At 42.3% G+C, this 24288-nt stretch overlaps 2 protein-coding genes across 4 annotated transcripts; one reads left to right on the top strand and one right to left on the bottom strand.

The window, feature by feature from the left end:
- Positions 1-333: 333 nt before the first annotated feature.
- On the bottom strand, positions 334-4206 carry LOC115116750 (putative methyltransferase DDB_G0268948). The gene is made up of 7 exons (XM_029645229.2): positions 4053-4206; positions 3294-3413; positions 2836-2999; positions 1681-1894; positions 1464-1567; positions 1204-1341; positions 334-1090 (listed from the first exon to the last, which is right to left on the bottom strand). The coding sequence occupies exons 2-7, from the start codon at positions 3402-3404 to the stop codon at positions 997-999; spliced, it is 825 nt and encodes a 274-aa protein (XP_029501089.1). The 5' UTR covers positions 3405-3413; positions 4053-4206; the 3' UTR covers positions 334-996.
- Positions 4207-15304: 11098 nt separating this feature from the next.
- LOC115116751 (uncharacterized) lies at positions 15305-21897 on the top strand. Of its 3 annotated transcripts, XM_029645233.2 has the most exons (10): positions 15308-15509; positions 16289-16603; positions 16763-17023; positions 17169-17471; positions 17683-18003; positions 18242-18349; positions 19265-19339; positions 19541-19615; positions 19698-19729; positions 19809-19953. In XM_029645233.2, exons 1-10 carry the CDS (start codon positions 15422-15424, stop codon positions 19851-19853), a joined length of 1623 nt encoding a protein of 540 aa, XP_029501093.1. In that variant the 5' UTR covers positions 15308-15421; the 3' UTR covers positions 19854-19953. The 3 variants fall into 3 exon arrangements, with proteins under 3 accessions (XP_029501092.1, XP_029501090.1, XP_029501093.1); XM_029645232.2 differs by lacking the exon at positions 19698-19729 and having other exon boundaries at positions 15305-15509; positions 17169-17420; positions 19809-21897; XM_029645230.2 differs by lacking the exon at positions 19698-19729 and having other exon boundaries at positions 15307-15509; positions 19809-21897.
- The last annotated feature ends 2391 nt before the right edge of the window (positions 21898-24288 follow it).

Below are 24288 nucleotides of genomic sequence, written 5' to 3'. Positions count from 1 at the left end.
TGGAATGCCTTTTCACACGAAGGTCCGAAGTAGGTCTGTGTAAATGATGTGATTGTATTGGAGACAGGTTTATAGCAGTGAATGTCATCTATTCATTTACTCTTGTAGCATTTCTAAGTAGAAGCCATATAATTGTTCTCACTTTATGATAGAACATTCAGATTTGTGGGGCTCTAGACCATAATTATTAAGATTTTCTTGTGATCATAACAAAACTACTTATTTTGCTCAAATAGAGATATAATTAAAATGTGTTTTCTTCAAAAAGATTGGCCTGGCTGAGAATAGAACATTCAAACAATGACCTCTAGTGACCATAGTTGGAACAGCATCTTAGTCAGCAGAGTGCAGGTAGCATTTATTCAAATGTCATGTAATCTGGTGTGAAAAATTATGTTTTGGCAACAATACATTATCATGACCAGATTGTGTAGCTAAAGAGACCGCCATTGGAGTTTAGGACTTAGAAACACCCACACATTCTGAAAAGTAATCTATAGAAGCTTGTATCCGTGAAGGAAAACTGGATACTGAAAGTGCTGTGCTAGGTACCAGTACTTTTAGCCATAAAGAGATCCCTCTGCTAGGAATCCTCTACTCTGCACACACACACACACACAAATCTGGTATCACTCATACCACTGGGCTAGGTTCGTGTGCTTGTAAAGTAAACAAAACTGTTGCCAGAGTGACAAATATAACAAATGAGATGCCAATCATTGGAAAGTTATAATACAAATGTAATCACTTATTCTATAATTTCTCATGTTCACCATGAATCAATTTTATTTCACCTTTATTTAACCAGGATGGCCAGTTGAGAACAAGTTCTTATTTACAACTGCGACCAGATAAAGCAAAGCAGTGTGACAAAATCAAACACCACAGTTGAGAAGCGTACAGTCAATAACACAATCAAGACAGATAAGTAGTAGCACATCTTAGAGTGTCCCGTTTCAAAGGGAACACAGTGTAGTCTCAGTCAGCGATCGGTAGCTAGTCCTCTGACTTGCAGGCTAGCAGGAAGAAATACCTTACTCCAACCACAAGCTCAGTCTCTGGGGAGGTCACCCCCATCACAGCCAACAGTCTGCAGAGAAGAGAGGGAACGAGAGAGGGGGAGAGATGGATGTGAGATGTAACATGAAATGTTACCTTTACGTTTTTGACCAGCATCAACTAGGGATTGTGTCAGGGACCAACCTGTGGGTGATGTCAGTTGACAGTCTGCTGGCTTCCTCTGGGTCTTTCTTTAGTAGAGCCTGGTAGCTGGAAAAGGACTCTATCATACCCATGTAGTTGGACAGAGTCATGGACTTCTTCACCCACATACACTCCTGCCTAACAACACAGCATTAGCATTACCTTAGAGTATACCCAACCCATCTTGTACATCAAATCAAACACTTCTTGTAAGTACATAGGTAATAGCAACGAGGGCAGTGGATGTATCCGAGCCTCACCACTCTTTCTCTGTGTAGGGGATGGAACTGTAGCACTGTTTGTAAAGAGCAACAGAGCAAGGGCCCAGGCAGGGGTTACGATAGGGCAGGAGTGCAGCATAAAACTGATAAGATAGAAAAAATATACAAATGTTGAAAAAACAAACATGTACATGATGGACTTATCATTATGTGTTTGTATAATACACGTGTATTCTATTTGATAACGTTGCCAGACCTCTTTGCAGACTGTGTTGAGTGTGTGGGAGCAGTCTCCATAGTCAAGCTTCATATCCATGGTGTAGTTGAGTAGGGCCAGGCAACCTTTAGCCTTCAGGATCCTGTGGGCTTCCTGGAGGAACCGCGGCCGGTCAAACCAGTGGAAGGCAGACATGGCCGTCACCAGGTCCACTGAGCTGTCTGCAAACGGCAGCTCCTCAGCCTGGCACTGTCTACACAGAGACGTGAGACATACTGACACAGGGATACATACATACAAACACAAGGTCATGTTGTAATTTAAAGATATCCGACAGAATGGTACCAGATCACTTAGTGCTGTTTTGCCAACTCCTAAGATTATTGTCACAATAGGAGTTGACAAAAATGCACTAACAAATCTGGAACCAGACTAGAATTCACACACAATGTTGTGTTTTGGTTCCATGGATAGGACTCCCTTCATTCAGTCCTAACTGGGAACATCTACTGTACGTGTAGATGTGTTCCAGAACAGTATTAGTAGCTGTAGCTTCTTTGTTTGCTCACTAGAGGGAGAAATGCATGAGTTTGAGCAGACAAGGGTCCCATTGTCTGTCTTGGCCCTTGGCCTAATTTCACCGTGTCCCCTTCAGCAAAGGACTAACCCTATTGTTCCTTCTCCCATCACACTGGTTTAGTTAAGCAATAAGGCACAAGGGGGTGTGTTATGTGCCCAAAATAACACAGCTAAGGACTGTTCTTAAGCGCGACACAACGCAGAGTGCCTGGATACAGCCCTTAGCTGTGGTATATTGACCATATACCACAAACCCCTGAGGTGCCTTATTGCTATTATAAACTGGTTACCAACGCAATTAGAGCCGTGTTTTATCATACCCGTTGTGTACGGTCTGATATACCACGGCTGTCAGCCAATCAGCATTCATGAACCACTCAGTTTATTATCTGCATTATACTAGGACTCTTGTTAGGTCTCAGAGAAATGCCCCAGAAATAAATAAATCTGTACATAAAATCTACCCTCTACACTACCCTATAAATACTACTTATACCAAAACTCATTCTGTGACTATAATGTGTTTGAATCAGAGGGTTTGAATCAGTGTCAGTGTCACTACAATGAAATACAACCCTATCCTCCTGAAGACCTCCACCTCTCTGGGGCTCTGACCTGTAGGAGATGTTAGGGGCGGTGGTGTGCTCCTGGGCCACCTCCAACTGGGCAGGGCTGATGTCGGTCCCCACCACTGAGGAGAAGTGAGGGGCCAGGAGCACGGTCCCTTGACCCGACCCACAGCCTACGTCTACTGCCAGGTCACAGGGCTGCACGCCCCTCTGTCAGGACAAGACACATGATCATCACACATAGGTATGAGACATCATTAGTATATGTGAATATTTTTTAAGGCAAGAGACTGTCCAGTTTATTAGTAAAACATTGAAAAGCAGGAATAAAACATGCAGCAATATAATTCTGTAATTTAATTCTGCACTACTATTTGTCATTGAAAATATTTTACATCCACAGACAGTAACTATATGATTTGAACTCATACTGTACATATTGCATGAAAATAAGAACAAACAAATAGTATTTTGTATTCTGTGAAACATGTATGTCACTCTTACCTTTTTCTTTAGGAAGGACATGACTTCTTCAATGAGCTGAGCTGAGGGAGAGACCCTGTACTTCCAGTAGGAGGTAGCATGCTCCTTACCTTCAAACAGACGATGGGCCATGCCACTGAGCTACAGCAGAAAACAACAGGAATAGAAGTGTTCTCTTCCACTCAGAAAGATTCCTGCTACTTTACGGCTTTTACTTCAATTCAGGCTCTCTTTCCAGCCTGGTCTCATAGACTAGACGTAACACAGTAAAAGTACATCGGAGACATTCAAATGATAATTGATATGTAACGTTTGGTATGGTTACATAAGACAAGATTACTTAAGGCAAACCCTCTTAGCTATCCTTTTAACCTAACTCCTAACATTAACCCCTAGCCTAGCCAACATTAGCAACAACAAATTGTAATTTGTAACATATCATACAAATTGTAATTTGTAACGTATCATATGAAATTGATGACTGACATCCACAAATTAATACAGACCATACGAAACATAACATATCATACTAAATTGGCAGCACCCCACACCTCTCTGATTCAGAGGGGTTGGGTTAAATGTGGAAGACATATTTCAGTTGAATGCATTCAGTTGTCAACTGACTAGGTATCCCCCTTTCCCCTAAATGGAGTGTCTCGGATTTACGTACAGAATAATACGAAATGCTCTGAAACCAGGTTGCTCCTTCTCACTGGCGTGTGGTCGCTACATAAACAAACGTGATCACACACACAAACAAACATACAGATGCACACTCACCTCCGGAAATTCCCTTACTTCACAGGCCCAGTTCTAGGGAAAACAATACGTGTTAGGCCAGGCATGTATGAGAGAGGCCCCGGGATAGAGAAAGGAAGGGGCATGGGCAGTGGCTTCATGGGGATGTGGGTTGTTTGGCAATGAGGCCTTTTAAGAAGGGGGCCAGGGTTACATGGGTTCGCAGAAAGCTGTGTGGGGTGTCAGAACTAATAAGAAGTCCTGTGGAGATGGAATGGGGGAGGGATCGGAATCTTGTTAGCCAATGAGGTGGCTTTTCAGTGATGATTGGAGGTGGGAAAAGACAAAAAAGCCAGTCTTCCTGCTTACTTAGATATTGTACAATCAGATCTCTCTAAATTTCAAGTTCAAGTTCTTCTCTCAGCTATGTTACATAACCCTGTTGATATATTATGATACAGTTCTTCTCTCAGCTATGTTACATAACCCTGTTGATATATTATGATACAGTTCTTCTCTCAGCTATGTTACATAACCCTGTTGATATATTATGATACAGTTCTTCTCTCAGCTATGTTACATAACCCTGTTGATATATTATGATACATTTGATTGACCCCATATTGAAAAGGAAGTAACAGAAAATCCGGACAAGTTTTTGAAGTTTGATAATATACACCAGTTTCAGATGTGTCTATATGCATACATGATTCATTGCGCCGGAGAAGATGGCAGATGTTTCACGTGTCCACAGCCGATTGTGGTTTTTTGTTCACTTATTTGCATTGTTTGTAACTTATTTTGTACATAATGTTTCCGCTACCGTCTCTTATAACCGAAAATAACTCATAGACATCAGGACTGCGATTACTCACCACGGACTAGCAGAATCCTCTTTTTCATTACACGACTCTGGCGAGCCCCGATGCAAAGGATACGCTACTTCCTCGGGAACAGGCCCCGATCCCCGTGATCTGCTTGAAGAGGAGGCGGTGAAAGTGGGGTCCGGCTGCCTTCTGAGAATTTGCAGGCGATCGAATAAACTTCCATCCATTCTGCTTGCAAACGTGCAATCTTTGGACAATAACATCGCTGACTTACGAGGAAGATTAAGCTACCAACGGGACATTAAAAACTGTAACATCTTATGCTTCACAGAGTCGTGGCTGAACGACGACACCTTCAACATACAGCTGGCTGGTAATACGATGTGCCGGCAGGATAGAACAGCGGCATCGTTGATCCAAGATGGCGTAGCAGTCAGACGTATTTGCCCTTTGTCTTGTCGTGTCCCATGTATATATATTTTTCACCTGGTTTAAATGCTATTTCTAGAGACAATATCTCTTTCATTATCACTATATGCACAGGTTTACCCCCACTGTATTCACATCCTACTATACCTTTGTCTGTACATTATGCCTTGAATATATTCTACCGTGCCCAGAAATTTGCTCCTTTTACTCTCTGTTCTGAACGTACTAGGCGTCCAGTTCTGTTAGCCTTTAGCCGTACCCTTATCCTACTCCTCCTCTGTTCCTCTGGTGATGTAGAGGTTAATCCAGGCCCTGCAGTGTCTACCTCCACTCCCATCTCCCAGACTCTCTCATTTGTTGACTTCTGCAACCGTAAAAGCCGTGGTTTCATGCATGTTAACATTAGAAGCCTCCTCCCTAAGTTTGTTTTATTCACTGCTCTAGCACACTCCACCAATCCGGATGTCCTAGCCGTGTCTGAATCCTGGCTTAGGAAGACCACCAAAAACCTTGAAATTTCCATTCCTAACTACATTTTCCGACAAGATAGAACTGCCAAAGGGGGCGGTGTTGCAATTTACTGCAAAGATAACCTGCAGAGTTCTGTCTTACTATCCAGGTCTGTACCCAAACAATTTGAGCTTCTACTTCTAAAAATGTACCTTTCCAGAAACAAGTCTCTCACTGTTGCCGCTTGCTATAGACCCCCTCTGCCCCCAGCTGTGTCCTGGACACCATATGTGATTTGATTGCCCCCCATCTATCTTCTGAGCTCGTGCTGCTAGGTGACCTAAACTGGGACATGCTTAACACCCCGGCCATCCTACAATCTAAGCTAGATGCCCTCAATCTCACACAACTTATCAATGAACCTACCAGATATAACCCCAAATCCGTAAACACGGGCACCCTCATAGATATCATCCTAACTAACTCACCCTCCAAATACACCTCTGCTGTTTTCAACCAAGATCTCAGCGATCACTGCCTCATTGCCTGCATCCGTAATGGGTCTGCGAGCAAACGACCACCCCTCATCACTGTCAAATGCTCCCTAAAACACTTCTGCGAGCAGGCCTTTCTAATCGACCTGGCCGGGGTATCCTGGAACGACATTGACCTCATCCCGACAGTAGAGGATGCCTGGTTATTCTTTAAAAGTGCCTTCCTCACCATCTTAAATAGACATGCCCCATTCAAAAAATGTAGAACCAGGAATAGATCTGTCTGCCCTTGACCAACACAAAAACATCCTGTAGCGTTCTGCATTAGCAGCGGATGGCCCCCGTGGTATGCAACTTTTCAGGGAAGTTAGGAACCAATGTACACTGGCAGTTAGGAAAGCTAAGGCTAGCTTTTTTAAACAGAAATTAGCATCCTGCAGTACAAACTCAAAAACGTTCTGGGACACTGTAAAGTCCATGGAGAATAAGAGCATCTCATCCCAGCTACCCACTGCTCTGAGGCTAGGAAACACTGTTACAACCGACAAATCCACTATAATTGAGAATTTCAATAAGCATTTCTCTACGGCTGGCCATGCTTTCCACCTGGCTACCCCTACCCCGGTCAACTGCCTGGTACCCTCCACAGCAACCCGCCCAAGCCCCCACCATTTCTCCTTCACCCATATCCAGATAGCTGATGTTCTGAAAGAGCTGCAAAATCTGGACCCCTACAAATCAGCCGGGCTAGACAATCTGGACCCTCTCTTTCTTAAATCATCTGCCAAAATTGTTGCAACCCCTATTACTAGCCTGTTCAACCTCTCTTTCGTATCGTCTGAGATTCCCAAAGATTGGAAAGCTGCCGCGGTCATCCCCCTATTCAAAGGGGGTGACACTCTAGACCCAAACTGCTATAGACCTATATCTATCCTATCCTGCATCTCTAAAGTCTTCGAAAGCCAAGTTAACAAACAGATCACCGACCATTTTGAAACCCACCGTAACTTCTACACTATCATAAATGCAATCGATAAGAGACATTACTGTGCAGCCGTATTCATCGACCTGGCCAAGGCTTTCGACACTGTCAATCATCACATTCTTATTGGCAGACTCGACAGCCTTGGTTTCTCAAATGATTGCCTCGCCTGGTTCACCAACTACTTCTCTGATAGAGTTCAGTGTGTCAAATCGGAGGGGATTTCTTCTCTGTATACATCAATGATGTTGCTCTTGCTGCTGGTGAGTCTCTGGTACACCTCTACGCAGACGACACCATTCTGTATACTTCAGGCCCCTCTTTGGACACTGTGTTAACTAACCTCCCCTCTCGTTGGTTGGTCCTCGCTTCATACTCGTCGCCATACCCACTGGCTACAGGTTATCAACAAGTCTCTGCTAGGTAAAGCCCCGCCTTATCTCAGCTCGCTGGTCACCATAGTATCCACTAGTAGCACACGCTCCAGCAGGTATATCTCATTGGTCACCCCCAAAGCCAATCGTCGTCTTTCCTTCCAGTTCACTGCTGCCAATGACTGGAACGAACTGCAAACATTTCTGAAGCTGGGGACTCATATCTCCCTCACTAGCTTTAAGCACCAGCTGTCAGAGCAGCTCACAGATCACTGCACCTGTACATAGCCCATCTGTAAACAGCCCATCTATCTACCTACCTCATCCCCATGCTGTATTTATTTATTTATCTTGCTCCTTTGCAGCCCAGTATCTCTACTTGCACATTCATGTTCTGCACATCTAGCATTCCAGTGTTTAATTGCTATATTATAATTACTTCGACACCATGGCCTATTTAATGCCTTTAACTCCCTTATCTTACCTCATTTGCACTCACTGTATATAGACTTTTTGTTTTCTTTTGTTCTCCTGTATTATTGGCTCTGTTTTGTTTATTCCATGTCTAATTCTGTGTTGTTGTATGTGTCGAATTGCTATGCTTTTTCTTTGCCAGGTTACAGTTGCAAATGAGAACTTGTTCTCAACTAGCCTACCTGGTTAAATAAAGGTGAAATAAATGTTCAAAAATGAATAAAATACCCCCTGTACATAGCCTCCACATTGACTCTGTACCGGTGCCCCATGCATATAGCCTCCAGATTGACTCTGTACCGGTACCAACTATATATAGCCTCCACATTGACTCTGTTCTGGTACCCACTGTATATAGCCTCCACAGTGACTCTGTACCGGTACCCACTGTATATAGCCTCCACATTGACTTTGTACCGGTACCTCCTGTATATAGCCTCCACATTGACTCTGTACCGATACCCCCTGTATATAGCCTCCACATTGACTCTGTACCGGTACCCCCTGTATATAGCCTCCACATTGACTCTGTACCGGTACCCCCTGTATATAGCCTCCACATTGACTCTGTACCGGTACCCCCTGTATATAGCCTCCACATTAACTCTGTACCGGTACCCCCTGTATATAGCCTCCACATTGACTCTGTACCGGTACCCCCTGTATATAGCCTCCACATTGAGTCTGTACTGTTACCCCTGTATATAGCCTCCACATTGACTCTGTACCGGTACCCCCCGTATATAGCCTCCACATTGACTCTGTACCGGTACCCCCTGTATATAGCCTCCACATTGACTCTGTACCGGTACCCCCTGTATATAGCCTCCACATTGACTCTGTACCGGTACCCCCTGTATATAGCCTCCACATTGAGTCTGTACTGTTACCCCTGTATATAGCCTCCACATTGACTCTGTACCGGTACCCCCTGTATATAGCCTCCACATTGACTCTGTACCGATACCCCCTGTATATAGCCTCCACATTGACTCTGTACCGGTACCCCTGTATATAGCCTCCACATTGAGTCTGTACTGTTACCCCTGTATATAGCCTCCACATTGACTCTGTACCGGTACCCCCTATATATAGCCTCCACATTGACTCTGTACCGGTACCCCCTGTATATAGCCTCCACATTGACTCTGTACCGGTACCCCCTGTATATAGCCTCCACATTGACTCTGTACCGGTACCCCCTGTATATAGCCTCCACATTGAGTCTGTACTGTTACCCCTGTATATAGCCTCCACATTGACTCTGTACCGGTACCCCCTGTATATAGCCTCCACATTGAGTCTGTACTGTTACCCCTGTATATAGGCTCCACATTGACTCTGTACCGGTACCCCCTGTATATAGCCTCCACATTGAGTCTGTACTGTTACCCCTGTATATAGCCTCCACATTGACTCTGTACTGGTACTGTTACACCTAAGGTGTGTAGTGTTGGGGGGAAAAAAACTAACGACCGAGTTTGGGAAAACTCTGATCTACAATGATTGAAGTGGATAAGGGATCATAGCTTTCACCTGGTCAATCTATGTCACGGAAAGAGCAGGTGTTCCTAATGTTTTATTCGCTCAATGCACAGTACCAGTCAATAGTTTGGACACACCTACTCATTCAAGGGTTTTTCTTTACTATTTTCAACATTGTAGAATAATAGTGAAGACATCAAAACTATGAAATAACACATGGAATCACGTAGTAAACAAAAAAGTGTTAAAACAAATTAAAATATATTTTATATTGAGATTCTTCAAAGTAGCCACCTTTTCTTTGGTGGATACCCTTGGTATTCTCTCAAACAGCTTCATGAGGTATTCACTATAAATGTATTTCAATTAACAGGTGTGACTTGTTAATAAAAGTTCATTTGTGTAATTTCTTCCCTTAATGCTTTTGAGCCAATCAGTTGTTTCGTAACAAGGTAGCGGTGGTATACAGAACAGAGCCCTATTTGGTGAAAGACCAAGTCCATATTATGGCAAGAACAGCTCAAATAAGCAAACAGTCCACCATTACAGACATGAAGGTCAGTCAATCCAGAACATTTCAAGAACTTTGAAAGTTTCTTCAAGTGCAGTCGCAAAAACCATCAAGCGCTATGATGAAACCGGCTCTCATGAGGACCACAACAGGAAAGGAAGACCCAGAGTTACCTCTGCTGCAGAGGATAAGTTCATTAGAGTTAACTGCACCTCAGATTGCAGCCCAAATAAATGCTTCACAGAGTTCAAGTAACAGACACATCTCAACATCAACTGTTCAGAGGAGACTGTGTGAATCAGGTCTTCATGGTTGAATTGCTGCAAACAAACCAATACTAAAGGACACCAATAATAAGAAGAGACTTGCTTGGGCCAAGAATCACGAGCAATGGACTTTGGACCGGTGGAAATCTGTCGAAATTTTAGATTTTTGGTTCTAACCGTTGTCTTTGTGAGACGCAGAGTAGGTGAACGGATGATCTCTGCATGTATGGTTCCCACCACGAAGCATGGAGGAGGTGTGGGGGTGCTTTGCTGGTGACACTGTCAGTGATTTTAGAATTCAAGGCACACTTAACCAGCATGGCTACCACAGCATTCTGTAGCAATAGGATATCCCATCTGGTTTGCGCTTAGTGGGACTACCATTTGTTTTTCAACAGGACAATGACCCAACACACCTCCAGGCTGTGTAAGGGCTATTTGACCAAGAAGAAGAGTGATGGAGTGCTGCATCAGATGACCTGGCCTCCACAATCACCCGACCTCAACTGAATTGAGATGGTTTGGGATGAGTTGGACCGCAGAGTGAAGGAAAAGCAGCCAACAAGTGCCCAGCATGTGTGGGAACTCTTTCAAGACTGTAAAAGCATTACAGGTGAAGCTGGTTGAGAGAATGCAAAGTGTGTGCAAAGCTGTCATCAGGGCAAAGGGTGGCTACTTTCAAGAATATATAAAATATATTTTGATATGCTTAATACTTTTTAGGTTATTACATGATTCCATATGTGTTATTTCATAGTTTTGAGGTCTTCACTATTATTATACAATGTAGAAAATAGTAAAATAAAGAAAAACCCTTGAATGAATAGGTGTGTCCAAACTATTGACTGGTATTGTATGTATGACACTAAGCGGATAAAGTGGCATTGGTTTGTCACCATAGAAGAACATAGTTCTGTTCTATGTCCACAGATAGGGCATGGGGCTTGCCTTCATAATTGGCCTTCATTTCATCTGGGTTCTGATGTGAGTTTTAGTTGTGAGCTGTCCAGCCTACCAGAAGGAACCACACTTCAGTGGGAAAGAGAAGGAGATCCCACATCTAACACCACGTTGTTTTACAACAACACTGTCCACATGGTCATCCATAGTGTTGATCAGAGCAGTACGGGGAGATGCAACTGCACTCTCAAACAGAATGGAACATTGTTATACGGAGTTTATAAAACCTTGAATGTTGAGGCAAGACTTTATCTACAGTAACAGGGTTGTCTCCTCTTGTCTAGTGGTCAATCCAGCCTTCAGTGACTACGTCTTCCACAGCAAAGGCTATGACATCACAGTGAAGTTTGAAAGCGCAGGGACTTTTTTGTTTGCAAGAACTTAACCAGAGTATGTCTCAATTCTTGTCTCTTTTGTACAGACAATCCATTGTGAATTTTCCATAATGACAAAATAGTTTCCGGTGACGAAATAGTTTTGAAAACCAGGTTCTGCAAATACCTTCTTTCTTCACTTTCTTTCTTCATTCAGTTAATATGTAACTATATATGCCCATTTTTAAATAACATTTTTTTGTGGCACCTTTCTTTTGGCCTTCATTTTGTCTGGGCTCTGATGTGAGTTGTGAGGTGTCCAGCCTACCAAAAGGCACCAAACTTTAGTGGGAAAGAGATGGAGATCCCACGTCTGACACCAAGTTATTCTACAACTACACTGTGCTCATGGTCATCCATAGTGTTGATCAGAGCAGTGAGGGGAGATGCTACTGTAATCTCAGACAGAATGGAACACCGTTAAATAGTATTTCTAATGCTGTCAGAACTGAGGAAGGTACAAAATGGATTCTTATCTAACTGAAATATAAACATTTAGGTGAAGTCAGAATATTGTCCTCCTGATCATTAGTTATTAACAATCAATTATATTGGTCTCATTTTAAATGTTGAAGGTATTTGTTACATTTACAATAAGATGCACTAGTAATGGCCAGAAGACTTTGGATTTAAATTAAATGTAACTTTCCCTTCTGCCTGAACACAGCTTTGGTTTTCCCCAATCTCCGCAATCTCACGTGGTGACACTGCTTTGTAGGAGAGTACACCCACGGTCATGCAGAGTACACCCACGGTCATGCGGAGAACACCCACGGTCATGCGGAGTACACCCACGGTCTTGCAGAGTACACCCACGGTCATGCAGAGTACACCCACGGTCATGCAGAGTACACCCACGGTCATGCAGAGTACACCCACGGTCATGCAGAGTACACCGTGCTTTTACACCTGCATTGCTTGCAGTTTGGGGTTTTAGGCTGGGTTTCTGTACAGCACTTTGAGATATCAGCTGATGTACGAAGGGCTATATAAATAAATTTGATTTGATTTGATTTGAGTACACCCACGCGGAGTACACCCACGGCCATGCAGAGTACACCCACGGTCATGCAGAGTACACCCACGGCCATGCAGAGTACACCCACGGCTATGCAGAGTACACCCACGGCCATGCGGAGTACACCCACGGCTATGCGGAGTACACCCACGGCCATGCAGAGTACACCCACAGCCATGCAGAGTACACCCACGGCTATGCAGAGTACACCCACGGCCATGCAGAGTACACCCACAGCCATGCAGAGTACACCCACGGCCATGCAGAGTACACCCACGGCTATGCGGAGTACACCCACAGTCATGCATCGTGGTCTTGGACACAACTATCTACAGCAAGAGTTTCCAGTCGTGACATCTAAAATATACGGATCCAACCTGACGTTTAATGAGGGTTTTCATATTGGGGCTTCAGTGGCCACTTCTTCGCTCTTTACATCTCACCAGTGGAGTTGGAAGATGGTCCATTTTATGGTCCATTGTCCATTTCCATTTTAAAAACCTCCTCGTCGCCTCTGTTAATGTGGTAAACATAAAGGGTGAGCATATCCAAGCTACATTTCTTAGAATAAATGGATTCTACTTGCATTTGCGAGAACAGATAACTGATCCCCGCTGTCTTCCATTTGTCTCCACAGTGCCCCCTAGTGGCGTGTCCGTCATGAATCATCTGGTGGTGCTGAGGTGTCGGTGGTGAGCGGTGACCCTGGTCAGGCGGAGGATGAAGGGGAGGAGGGGGCTGCTGGTCAAACAGGACATCCTGATAGAGAGTCACCCCAACAGGACGCTCAGTGTGAACCCCCCCCCAGCCTCCGTATGGACCAGCTGCACTGGCAGTGTGTGGTGTTCAGAGGGCTTGTTCAGAGCGACAGCCTCCCTGACCTCACAATGCCCACACAGACAACAGTGTCTTCAATGACAGGTAACAACTTGTGATTTTATAGACTCTGCAATCTGACCCCATATGCTCCAAACCCAGCATCATCTAAAACGACTGTTCATCTCCGGACCTCTGTTTAGGCTTATTGTAACAAAGGACAGAGGTTATCATTTGTACTTGAGAGGCTTTCTTGTAGAATATAATCTAACAGAGGTCTCTGTTTCTTAGAGCCAAGCACAGCGACGGTGGTCAGAGGGGACAGGGGGGTACCACCCTAGTAATACTGGTTCTGCTGTTGAACACCAAAAGGTAAGAAAACACTCCCTCTTGGATACTCTCCATAGAAAAGAACAGAGGCATCCAACCTAACCCCGAAGAAATGGAAAAGATACTGCAGGTACCTTCTAAAATGACTGAATTAGACAGTGCATATCTTTCTCATTCATTTGGGACAGAGGCATATATATCTAGCCTACACGTGGATTCATCTCCACGTTAGTCTTCAAACAACTGACAAATTTAGATCACCAACATCCACAACATCACCGCTGGCCAGAACCACCTGATCACACCCCCTCATCCACAACATCACCGCTGGCCAGAACCACCTGTTCACACCCCCATCATCCACAACATCACCGCTGGCCAGAACCACCTGATCACACCCCCATCATCCACAACATCACCGCTGGCCAGAACCACCTGTTCACACCCCCATCACCAACATCCACAACATCACCGCTGGCCAGATCCACCTGTTCACACCCCCATCACCAACATCCACAACATCACCGCTGGCCAGAACCACCTGATCACACCCCCATCACCAACATCCACAACATCACCGCTGGCCAGAACCACCTGATCACACCCCCATCATCCACAACATCACCGCTGGCCAGAACCACCTGATCACACCCCCATCACCAACATCCACAACATCACCGCTGGCCAGAACCACCTGATCACACCCCCATCACCAACATCCACAACATCACCGCTGGCCAGACCCACCTGTTCACACCCCCATCTCCAGCGCCCGTATCACTCTGCCACATGGCCTCAAACTGCACTATTTAGTTTCTCTCCACCGCCCACACACTTAACATTTAGATAATAAAGTGTTTGACCTTTCCATTGTGTTAATGATGGAGTATTGGTTCACTTCCAGTTTTAAAGTATATGTTTTTTCAAGATGATTGAGGAGAAAAGTATCGTCCAACCCATCTTGTATCTCACTGCACCCTCATATGTCTCATCTTGGAATATGCAGACAAACGTGTTAGAAGTACATTTACATTGTAATACTTCTGACAGACAACTTTCTATCTCCGTCCATAACTTTTGGACATCATAGCATCCCCAGGAGGCAGGGATTGTTGAGTCGTTGTTAGTTAAACACATATGACATGACTCTGTCGATGTGCTGTAGAATTTATGAATGGTGTCTCTTGTGTAAGTAATTCAAGACATTAGTTTATAATGGATTATTAAGCGTACACTTTCGGTAACTGTCATTTTGTTAGTTATGTTCCAACATTCCCTTGGCAACAACGTCTCAGCTTATTTCAGCATCCAGTAATGGGGAAGGTATTAGTAATAGAGAATGATAAAAGGACTTTTGTAAGATACTGGCCATAATGTAGCAAGTTCAGTGTTCTGTTTTCCAGCTTCTGTTCTAGCCCTTAACCCCAGTCTGACACACAGTATAGGGTCATGAAGTATCCTCAGATGTGCAGTCAGTTTATTTTGCATTACATAATCTGTAGTTTTATTTGGACTTCTTCTTTTCTTCAGTCATTTCCTGTAGAAACTTAACAGGGCCCTCAGTAATGATGTGAGTTTGCTACTGAGCAAAGAGGGGGACAGAACAGGCAGTTACAGTAACATGGGGAAGGACAGAGGCTCTATGAGTATGAGGTTGTTGTGGATCCTGGTGTGGACATCAGCATACGGTCAAGGATCCTCAGCTGAAGGTGAGTAACGGGTTTCTGGTTCAATTATCAAGATCATTTTTGAGTGTAAAATAAAAAGAAAACTCCATTTTCAAGTTTGGCATACAAGTACAATGATAAAGCTATCGACCAGTCATTGGAGAGGGGGGTCTGCTGTGGCCTTTAATAGAGAAAGGTGAATTATATTATATAGATTTGGAGAAAGATGGGAGGGGGTCTGCTGTAGCCTTTAATAGAGAAAGGTGAATTATATTATATAGATTTGGAGAAAGAGGGGGGGGTCTGCTGTAGCCTTTAATAGAGAAAGGTGAATTATATTATATAGATTTGGAGAAAGGGGGGTTGCTGTAGCCTTTAATAGAGAAAGGTGAATTATATTATATAGATTTGGAGAAAGAGGGGGGTCTGCTGTAGCCTTTAATAGAGAAAGGTGAATTATATTATATAGATTTGGAGAAAGGGGGGTTGCTGTAGCCTTTAATAGAGAAAGGTGAATTATATTATATAGATTTGGAGAAAGAGGGGGGTCTGCTGTAGCCTTTAATAGAGAAAGGTGAATTATATTATATAGATTTGGAGAAAGAGGGGGGTCTGCTGTAGCCTTTAATAGAGAAAGGTGAATTATATTATATAGATTTGGAGAAAGAGGGGGGGGGGGGTCTGCTGTAGCCTTTAATAGAGAAAGGTGAATTATATTATATAGATTTGGAGAAAGAGGGGGGGGGGGGATTTGCTGTGACCTTTAATAGAGAAAGGTAAATTATATTATATAGATTTTGACACATTTCTACTCTCCACAGTATTGTCAAAGAACATCTTTTTCCTTGCCGTGTCCAGAGGAAGAGTGACTGTCCCAGTTTCCCCCGTGGTTCTAGGGACAGAGCACCGATTCCAATGGATATGGACCTCACATGACGGCAGACACTCAAACACCACAATAGCCCATATCATTTCATCCACTTGGGAATCTGTATCGAACACATTGGGTTTTTCAAAAGGCAGTGGATATGGTCTTTCCATGAGGACAAACTTTGAAAATGCTGGAGAGTTTGTGTTCATGCAAACCAAACCAGTTTCAGTTATTGTGACGAGGTTTCAGGTGTTTGCTTTCAAAGGTATTGTGTTTCAATATGTTTATTGTCACTTTTTCAAAATCCGAATTGGAGTCAAACACAAGCATGTTCCTTTTGTGTTTGATATCACTAAAAACACGTACTGGATATGCCAACAAGGATGTTTGATTTGTAAATGTTAACCAATTATTTTGTTTGCAGTTACACCCTTTGAATGGCCTTCATTTCGTCTGGGTTCTGATGTGAGTTTTAGTTGTGAGCTGTCCAGCCTACCAGAAGGAACCACACTTCAGTGGGAAAGAGAAGGAGATCCCACATCTAACACCACGTTGTTTTACAACAACACTGTCCACATGGTCATCCATAGTGTTGATCAGAGCAGTACGGGGAGATGCAACTGCACTCTCAAACAGAATGGAACATTGTTATATGAAATTTATAATACCTTGAATGTTGAGACAAGTAAGTTAGCTAGATTCATGGATATTATCAGTAATATATTAATTAATTAACAGTAACTGCAGGTTCACTCATCATGTGTAGATTAACTTGATTGTTGTAGATATTCTTCGTCATAGTGTTTTCCCACAATGTTTATTTTTTCCAGGCACATTCAACAAGCCAGTAACTTTGTTCAGAGAGAGCAGCAACAACAGTGAGGTGGAGATGATGTGCAGGTCTTCATCCTCGCACAGAAAAGCCTCCTGGACCAAGGGCTCATCTCCAGCGGAAGCACCTGCTACTCTGACATCAGATGATAGACTAGAAATTGACCGGTTCTCATCTCCCACGTTCAAACAAAAAGATTTTCCCCTGAGACTTTCACCAGTGGAATTTGAGGATGGAGGAGTGTTCAGATGTAATTTTAATAAAAACCTTATGTCTTATGTTCAACTCACAACCATTCAAGGTAACTTTGCTTTTGTCTTTTAACAGCGTTCAATGAGAGAACAAACACTCTCTGCTCAAGTAACCTAATGTTGGTTCTCTGATTGTCAACCACAAAATGACATGTTTCATTATCCAGATATATACTAGGCCTACATTATTATTGTTATTATTACGGTAGACTGTTCTCTCAGAGGGGAACGTTCAGTTATGTTTTCTGTTCTCTGGCCCAGTCTCTGCATCTAGAGGCCCCCCTGGTGGCCAGTCGGTGGTGCTGAAGTGTGAAGTGTCGGAGGTGAACGGTGACCCTGTGACCCTGGCCTGGCTGAGGATGGAGGGGAGGACGGGGCTAGTGGTCAAAAAGGACATCCTTACAGAGAGTCAACCCAACTGGACCCTCAGTGTGACCCTGCCCAGCCTCCAAAGGGACCAGCTGGACTGGCAGTGTGCGGTGTTCAGAGATGACATGCTCAGAGCGAGTGTTCCCCTCAGACTCCGTGGTGCTGGTGGAAGATCTGGGATACCAGGCCTAGTGTTACCATCGCCTCTGAAAGGTTACTAATGACCATAGTTGATTATAGTAGGTCACAGTAGATCACATCCTCTGAATGAGTAGATTCAGTGAGACATCATGATCATAAGCAATATAAAACCAATAACCAAATCAATGTCTCTACATTGCAGTTTGCCCCCCACTATACTGTGATGTCTTTGGAGTCATAGCAAAAGTCATAGTAAGTCCTCAGCTGTCTCATTTTTAGCATGTTCTCTTTCATACTCGGTTTCCAACAGACGACACCTTGCAGATTTCGATCATTGTGGCCTGTACAGCGTTGGTTGTTGCCGGGATACTGATTGGTGCTCTGGTGTTCCACCTGAAGAGGAAGAAGACAGACCCAGGTAAAGACTGATAATGACTCTAACTACAGTAACAGGGCTGACTCTACTCCTGATAATGACTACAGTAACAGGGCTGACTCTACTCCTGATAATGACTATAACTACAGTAACAGGGCAGTCTCTACTCCTGATAATGACTACAGTAACAGGGCTGACTCTACTCCTGATAATGACTATAACTACAGTAACAGGGCTGACTCTATTCCTGATAATGACTATAACTACAGTAACAGGTCTGACTCTACTCCTGATAATGACTACAACTACAGTAACAGGGCTGACTCTACTCTAATAATGAATATAACTACAGTAACAGGGCTGACTCTACTCCTGATAATGACTATAACTACAGTAACAGGGCTGACTCTACTCTAATAATGACTATAACTACAGTAACAGGGCTGACTCTACTCCTGATAATGACTATAACTACAGCAACAGGGCTGACTCTACTCCTGATAATGACTATAACTACAATAACAGGGCTGACTCTACTCCTAATAATGAATATAACTACAGTAACAGGGCTGACTCTACTCTAATAATGAATATAACTACAGTAACAGGGCTGACTCTACTCTAATAATGACTATAACTACAGTAACAGGGCTGACTCTACTCCTAATAATGAATATAACTACAGTAACAGGGCTGACTCTACTCCTAATAATGACTATAACTACAGCAACAGGGCTGACTCTACTCCTAATAATGACTATAACTACAGTAACAGGGCTGACTCTACTCCTAATAATGAATATAACTACAGTAACAGGGCTGACTCTACTCTAATAATGACTATAACTACAGTAACAGGGCTGACTCGACTCCAGACCAAACTTGTCGGGTTGCTACATTTGAGGTTTTTGCCAAAAATTGTGTACAAATATTTTTCTATGATGTCTTTTTTCAAAGCTGTGACATCCCTACCACTTACCCAGAAGAATGACCCAGTCTATGGTAACATCACTGATCCACTAGCACACCAAGGTATCTCTTTCTTTACTTTGGGACTGATATGATGTACAATACATAAGATATATAGATATATTGTATAACAGAGGTATGAGAGAGAGGCCTAAGGGTAGAGAAAGGAGGAGGTTGAGATCATAGAATTACATAGAAGAACTCTTAATAGGATCTCTGTGGTTGAGATAACTGATGAACATCTAGACATTTTGTATGTTTCAGAGTTCCAGGGGGGGCAAGATGGCAATGAGGAAGTTCATTACTCCGAAGTTGCTTTGGGTGAACCCAGGCTTGGTGGTGAGTAGTGGGTTTGGAAACGTACAATGTTTCCTAGAATGTAAATTGAAGCGTAACAATTGGCATTTCTTGCCTTTTTCAGATCCCAACAGAGTCACATCAGGGTCAAATCACGTACGAATAGCACTTTATTCAAATGATTATTTAGCTGTTTAGTATGTTCTTTGTGATTAACTCATATTATTGTCCATAGGTACAGGAAGGGGGTGCTGTGATCTATTCGACGCTCAACATATAAAAACACCTGTCTTTCAGCAGGATAAAACTCCTGTGTTAAAATGCAGGGATTATTTTCTGTTTAGTTTGTTCATTAACCTATTGTGGAGTTTTGTACCTGAGTTTGTCACAATGTAAAGGAAGGCTGTGCTTATTTCAATCCTGCTCACATGCCCACAGCTGGCAGCACACAAGTCATTATCAAATCGGAAAGCAGCTGCACAAGACTAATCGTAATGCCCGTAGTAAACTTTGTTTCACTTATGAAGGAACATCGATGAATTACACAATGTTCAGGGGACAATATGTTAAAATTCAAATAGCTTCAAATGTAAATGACTTAAAAACCTCAAACCAACTATAAATTGTAGAAGTTCATACATATAGTTGAAGTCGGACGTTTACATACACTTAGGTTGGAGTCATTAAAACTCGTTTTTCAACCATTCCACAAATTTCTTGTAAAACAACTATAGTTTTGACAAGTCGGTTAGGACATCTACTGTGTGCATGACACAAGTAATTTTTCCAACAATTGTTAACAGATAGATTATTTAACTTATAATTCAAGGTATCACAATTCCAGTGGGTCAGAAGTTTACAAACACTAAGTTGACTGTGCCTTTAAACAGCTTGGAAAATTCCAGAAAATTATGTCATGGCTTTAGAAGCTTCTGATAGGCTAATTGATATAATTTTAGTCAATTGGAGGTGTATCTGTGGATGTATTTCAAGGCCTACTTTAAACTCAGTGCCTCTTTGCTTGACATCATGGGAACATCTAAAGAAATCAGCCAAGACCTTCAAAAAATATTGTAGACCTCCACATGTCTGGTTCATCCTTGGGAGCAATTTCTAAATGCCTGAAGGTACCACGTTCGTCTGTACAAACAATAGTACGCAAGTATAAACACCATGGGACCACGCAGCCGTCATACCGCTCAGGAAGGAGACGCGTTCTGTCTCCAAGAGATTAACATACTTTGGTGTGAAAAGTGCAAATAAATCCCAGAACAACAGCAAATGACCTTGTGAAGATGGAGGAAACAGATACAAAAGTATCTATATCCACAGTAAGACGAGTCTTATATTGACATAACCTGAAAGGCCGCTCAGCAAGGAAGAAGCCACTGCTCCAAAACCGCCATAAAAAAAGCCAGACCACGGTTTGCAACTGCACATGGGAACAAAGATTGTACTTTTTGGAGAAATGTCCTCTGGTCTGATGAAACAAAAATATAACTGTTTGGCCATAATGACCATTGTTATGTTTGGAGGAAAAAGGGGGAGGTTTGCAAGCCGAAGAACACCATCCCAACTGTGAATCACGGGGGTGGCAGCATCATGTTGTGGGGGTGCTTTTCTGCAGGAGGGACTGGTGCACTTCACAAAATAGATGGCAACAAGAGGAAGGGAAATTATGTGGATATATTGAAGCAACATCTCAAGACATCAGTTAAAGCTTGGTTAAAGTTAAAGCTTGGTTGCAAGTGGGTCTTCCAAATGGACAATGAGTCCAAGCATACTTCCAAATCAAAATGACTTAAGGTCAAGGTATTGGAGTGGCCATCACAGAGCCCTGACCTCAATCCTATAGAATATTTGTGGGCAGAACTGAAAAAGCGTGTGTGAGCAAGTAGGCCTACAAACCTGACTCAGTTACTCCAGCTCTGTCAGGAGGAATGGGCCAAAATTCACCCAACTTATTGTGGTGAAGCCTGTGGAAGGCTACCCGAAACTTTTGACCCAAGTTAAACAATTTAAAGGCAATGCTACTAAATACTAATTGAGTGTATGTAAACTTCTGACCCACTGGGAATGTGATGAAATAAATAAAAGCTGAAATAAATAATTATCTCTGCTATTATTCTGACATTTCACATTCTTAAAATAAAGTGGTGATCCTAACTGACCTAAGACAGGGATTCTATACTAGGATTAAATGTCAGGAATTGTGAAAAACTGAATTTATTTATTTTGTATTTGTCTAAGGTGTATGTAAACTTCTGACTTCAACTGTAAATATTGAAAGCATTTGAATGAATAAAAGGTGTGCAACATGAAAATATTGTCTCATTTACATTGTGTAATTTATTGACGGTCCCTAATGTGACCCAGCCATTGGCTATCCAAAGTCAAACCAATTTTGCCATGGTTGAACACCAGCCAGCTGTGTACACACACAAGAGACAACCCACACAAGAGACAACACACACGTTTTAGAGTTCATTTCATGGAATTCTACACATTTTGCCATGTGGTATAGAGAAAATGTTGCAGATGTAAAGCAAGTTGGCTTCAATTCTACACATTTTGCCATGTGGCGGAGAGAAGATTTCGCAATTTATAACTCATTTTGTGCAATAATACTCATTTTGGCATGGGGTGGAGAGGAAAATGAGCTGTTTTACAGCTAATTTCCTGCAATTCTAAACATCCTGCTATAGAGTGGAGAGAATTTTTTAAAATATGATATGAGTGAGACTTGGGGCTAGTGCTGAGCGATTAACCGAAATTTCAGTTATCTTTTGGTTTTTGAAAAACATTGGTTCAATTATTTGAATTCCATTTCGTTCATTTTTTTTCTGTGAGCTCAATGCGCACGTTGCGCAGCTTTTCAAGAGATAAATCAGATCCAGCCTGAACTGTGCGATGTAGTAGGGAGTTTCCATCAGGCCAATATTCTGCATAGTTTAGCGCATAAAACGTAGCAATTAACCACAATCCATTGAGAATCTACTTGTCCTGTCTCTGCTTCTTGTACTGTATGCTTGCCACGGAAGAGGCAGAATGCAGGATAGTGAGGGGATATAGAGAGCAGGTGTTGTTCACAAGATATCTCTACCTGAAAATACATGATCTAAGTCCAAGTGATTGATAGTTGGTGTTCAGCAGTCATAAAAGTATGCTTTATTTCATGTGAAGAACTACTAAAATAGTGATTTTGTCAAGACAGCAGCTCTATAGTGATGATTTGGAATGAAATAATGAAGTCATCAAATGAAACAAATGTTATATACACAACTGAAATATTTTATTAAAGTAAAGACTTGTAAAAAATGAAATAAATGATAGGCAGTAATGGGCAGTCACTACCACCATGGGACTTGTGCTGTTTGTTTTATTCTGTGTTCAACACAAATAATCGAAACCGAAATGGAAAACCATGATTATTATTTTTATTATCAAACTGAAAACAAACCGACCTCAAAAAGCACTAATCTTCAGCACGAATGAGAGACAGGTGGTTATTCGACCACGATAACACGTTTAGATAGCAGGATGCTAAACTAATTTAGCAATCTAAAAAAAATCTAGCTGACAATGAGCTATATTGACGGACTATCATGACTGACATAACAAGAGAGAAACTGCTGATGCACAACCACAGTTCCAAATTGCACCGCGTGTATTCTATTATTATAACGTGCAATAGTAAATTGAGACCCCGACTGCTTTCCTGAGGAAACTGATCAGAGGGCTGTGGGACACCAGTTGCCAAGCCCTGCTCTAGTAGAATTCGCTGGTTGCACACTATTGAGAAACACAACAGTCTTTCGAGAACTACGTAAATTTGACAACAGCTGATAAATCCACTTAAAGTGACATGTACCAAATTGAACAAATAGCTGGAATAAAGTTTGCGCATTAAATGACGGATTCTCAGTATCGATGTAGTATGTTGATATTTGTTGCTTAGGGCATTCGTTTTTACCAAAATATAGCGTTCTAAATAGTATGTGGTATGATTAATACACAGTATTTTGTTTTAGTAAGTAGTATGCAAGACAGATTTCGGACATGACCATAGTAGAGTGATATCCATACTAAGACACCCATGTATAGACAGCAGGTGGCGAAATTGAGGAATTTCAAATAGCTGTAACTGAAATAATTTTGGATTGCTGTAGATATCACATCATTGGGAGCAAACGACAGTAATGTTTTTGTATTTTATAGATGTATATTTTGTATGGAAAGTAACTTTAGATTGGTATTTTGAAATAAATACGATCCTTGTAAACGGAATTCAATTCATTGTATAGGTGAGTGCAGTTGCATATGTTACCAGGAGAAGGCAATGTTGGAAAGACAATGTTTTGCAAGAATACAGTACATGAGGTTTTATTTTTTTAAATTGTAACTTTAATTTGAGAGAGGAATAATGCATTTCTTTCAACCTTCTTCCTTTTCCTTTGCTATCTCTAGTACCATTAGAGATTGCAGTGTAAAGTTAGCAATTCAATGCATTTCTCTCTCCCTCTAAATGCAATGAATAGTCTGCATATAGAAGGAATGTTTTATACACAGACAGGTGCTGAGGCTAGCCGCAAAATCCCACCTTTTGTGCAGAGGTGTGTACACACACACACACACACACACACACACACACACACACACACACACACACACACACACACACACACACACACACACACACACACACACACACACAC

This window comes from Oncorhynchus nerka, linkage group LG1 (assembly GCF_034236695.1).
Source record: "Oncorhynchus nerka isolate Pitt River linkage group LG1, Oner_Uvic_2.0, whole genome shotgun sequence".
NCBI classification, from domain to species: domain Eukaryota; kingdom Metazoa; phylum Chordata; class Actinopteri; order Salmoniformes; family Salmonidae; genus Oncorhynchus; species Oncorhynchus nerka.
Note: the sequence above shows the minus strand (reverse complement) of the source record. Positions and strands in the feature narration are given on the sequence as shown.